The sequence below is a fragment of the Lolium perenne genome, chromosome 1 (assembly GCF_019359855.2).
Source record: "Lolium perenne isolate Kyuss_39 chromosome 1, Kyuss_2.0, whole genome shotgun sequence".
NCBI lineage: Eukaryota > Viridiplantae > Streptophyta > Magnoliopsida > Poales > Poaceae > Lolium > Lolium perenne.
Genome location: NC_067244.2, coordinates 175,719,304 through 175,721,785, shown reverse-complemented (window position 1 = coordinate 175,721,785; position 2,482 = coordinate 175,719,304). Strand labels below are relative to the sequence as shown.

At 50.8% G+C, this 2,482-nt stretch overlaps 1 protein-coding gene across 1 annotated transcript; it reads left to right on the top strand.

The window, feature by feature from the left end:
• The first annotated feature begins 385 nt into the window (after positions 1-385).
• Positions 386-1,024, top strand: LOC127313685 (uncharacterized). Its single transcript, XM_051344164.2, has one exon. It carries the CDS (start codon positions 491-493, stop codon positions 863-865), a length of 375 nt encoding a protein of 124 aa, XP_051200124.1. The 5' UTR covers positions 386-490; the 3' UTR covers positions 866-1,024.
• Positions 1,025-2,482: the final 1,458 nt, after the last annotated feature.

Genomic DNA, 2,482 nt, shown 5'->3' with positions numbered 1-2,482 from the left:
ATGGATTTACATGTTGTTGCGAGCATTGAACACGACATACATACGCGCGAATTCGTATTTTAAGAGAAGCGAGCCAGAAGCCGCCATTGATGTTTTCTGAAAGTAAACGCCGGTGACAGCTACGCGAGCTCTATTCTTCACCGTCCGTCCGAAAATTCTGAATTGATGATCATGTATTGCAAAGAAGATTTTGCCTTCATATCAATTTCTCGTTTGTAAGACTGAGTTTTCTTGTCCAATAAAAACGGCCGTATGCATCATTGTGATGGAGAGGCTGGGACAACTCATTTCGAAAGAAATCCAGGTTGGATATATCCTTGATTCAGATTTTACCGTTTCAACACGCATGGAAAGAAGATGGATCGGAGGAGTTTGGTATAAAACGGCCGGCCCAACGAATCCCCCGACCAAGAGGTCAGAACCGGCGCACACACCTATCGTCCTTTCATTCCCCACCAACCCCACCCCATCTTCCCACCTCTGCTCGACCATGAGCTCGTCGCAGGTGGAGGGCCTCCTGCCGTTCCTCTACAAGGCCATCAAGGACCGGCGCCGGAGCAGCGGCAGCAGCCGGCCCGCCTACCACGCCGGCGCGGACGCGCATGCGGAGGACGACGACCACCACGGCGCCGTCGACCTCGGCGACACGGAGCAGAGGCGGCGGTGGCTGGAGCAGGAGCTGCGGTCGCCGATCCGCGCCTCCGGGCCCTCGTCGTCGTCGGCAGCGGCCGCTGAGGGGCACGGGCGGAACCGGTCGCTGGAGGAGCTGGCGGGCCAGGTTGGGGGCACGCCGGACCGGCGGCTGCGGGTGCCGCTGCCCAAAGCCAGGAGCGTCCGCGTCTTCTCCTGCATCGGCGCCGCGTGACCTACCGCGCGTGTAGGCGTAGCCGTAAGTAGATGAATATGTACGTTGATTCAGGCGAAGTCAAGTGCAGTGTAAGTTTTTGCTGTACATACGACGAGTGATTCGGTAGAATATGGTTGGAGCTAGATGTTGTAAAATGAACATGTGCTTCTCGATTCAGTTCTGTGTTATGTCCAATCTCTCGTGCTTTTCTGACGGAGCAGCTAATTAACCCCTCTTAGCTGCTAGCCTAGTTATCGCTGGTGAAGAAGTTCTTCTGTTTCATCTATCAAGCAAAAACATATATAGATGTCCAGGTGCTTCTTTCTAATAATTCTCCATCAAGGAAAAATGTATTCAAACGATCGGACACAAGCGAAAAGCAAACAAAACCAGAGTCTTGAGACAAAACATGGACATTCTGTCGTCGATCCCAACCAGGCAGAAAACCAGCCGCGAAAGGATGAAGATTGTCGATCGAGCATGGCCACCTGTTATCTTGCACAGGCCTGAATCACGATTTTGCAGTCCGTATACGCATAAATAGTTTTTGAATAAAGGGAATGTCGCGTGTCGGAACACTCACGCCAAGAGTATCGCTACCCTTTTTCTTTAGTTGTTCGGTGAAGGGATGGTAAATATGCACACAATTTTTTTTTACCCAGGTTAAAAAAAAATGAATTATTGCTAGGAGGAACTAACTAGACACTAGATGATATAGTAGAAGGGGGACCTCGACGTGAGAATTCCAGAAATTCGTTCCTGACAGAATTCGAACTCTGGTCGTTGGGGTGCGCCACTGCGACCCCAATCACTGGGCTATGCCCACGTCCTCTTTTTACCTAGGTTCAAGCCGTCATGGAGAACACTCCTTTGCTGGGGTGACTAAGAAAGGAGCACTACACCATAGACCGAAACATAGTGACAATTAACTGCATGCAAAAATCGATTATAGAAGGCAATTAACTTGCCGGGGTTAACAAACCGCCGGTAAAGGTATACCGAGGCAGCCAAACTGCCGGTATTAGTGGAAAATCTAGGGAAATTAACCTGCTGAGAAAGATCTAGAACATCTGGGGCAAGCGGACTGCCGAGGCAAACTCTCGAGGGCAGTTTATCTGTCGGCACATACGTCGGTGGAACTTGGATATAGGCGAGTAAACATAAGAGGCGTGGATACTGGAAAGAATTCCATAGAGATGTGAGTTAATTCAGAGCCACCCTTTACTTATCCAAATACACCTCACCCGAGGCGACCTGGCTAGGTTTCCCCGTCCAGCGCCGCCATCTAGTAGCGGCGTGTTGGCTGCGCCGCTCTCGTCGCCTCTGACAGTCCTTTCCCCAAACCCAATCGCTCTGCTCTCCTTACACTTCTGGCTCTGGTGGCGGCAGTTACATTGCCCTTCAAGGTGACTTTTCCCGGTAGTAGGGGTGCCTCTATGTTTGTTCCATGGTGTAGTGGAGGAAGCTACTGCTCTCAAACTTGGAGATTTTGAACTAGATCCTCCTCCAACTTGAAGGCAATACAACAGTGGCTAACAAGGCACTGTCAAAATGCTCTTGCCTAGGAGTGTGACGAGGTGAAGTCATCTGATGCGTGCCACAGGGGATGGCAAATGATAACGGACAAAGAGAGGC

Bases quoted from the DNA above. Each gene is read 5' to 3' on its own strand.
- LOC127313685 (XM_051344164.2), top strand. From the start codon at position 491: ATGAGCTCGTCGCAGGTGGAGGGCCTCCTGCCGTTCCTCTACAAGGCC.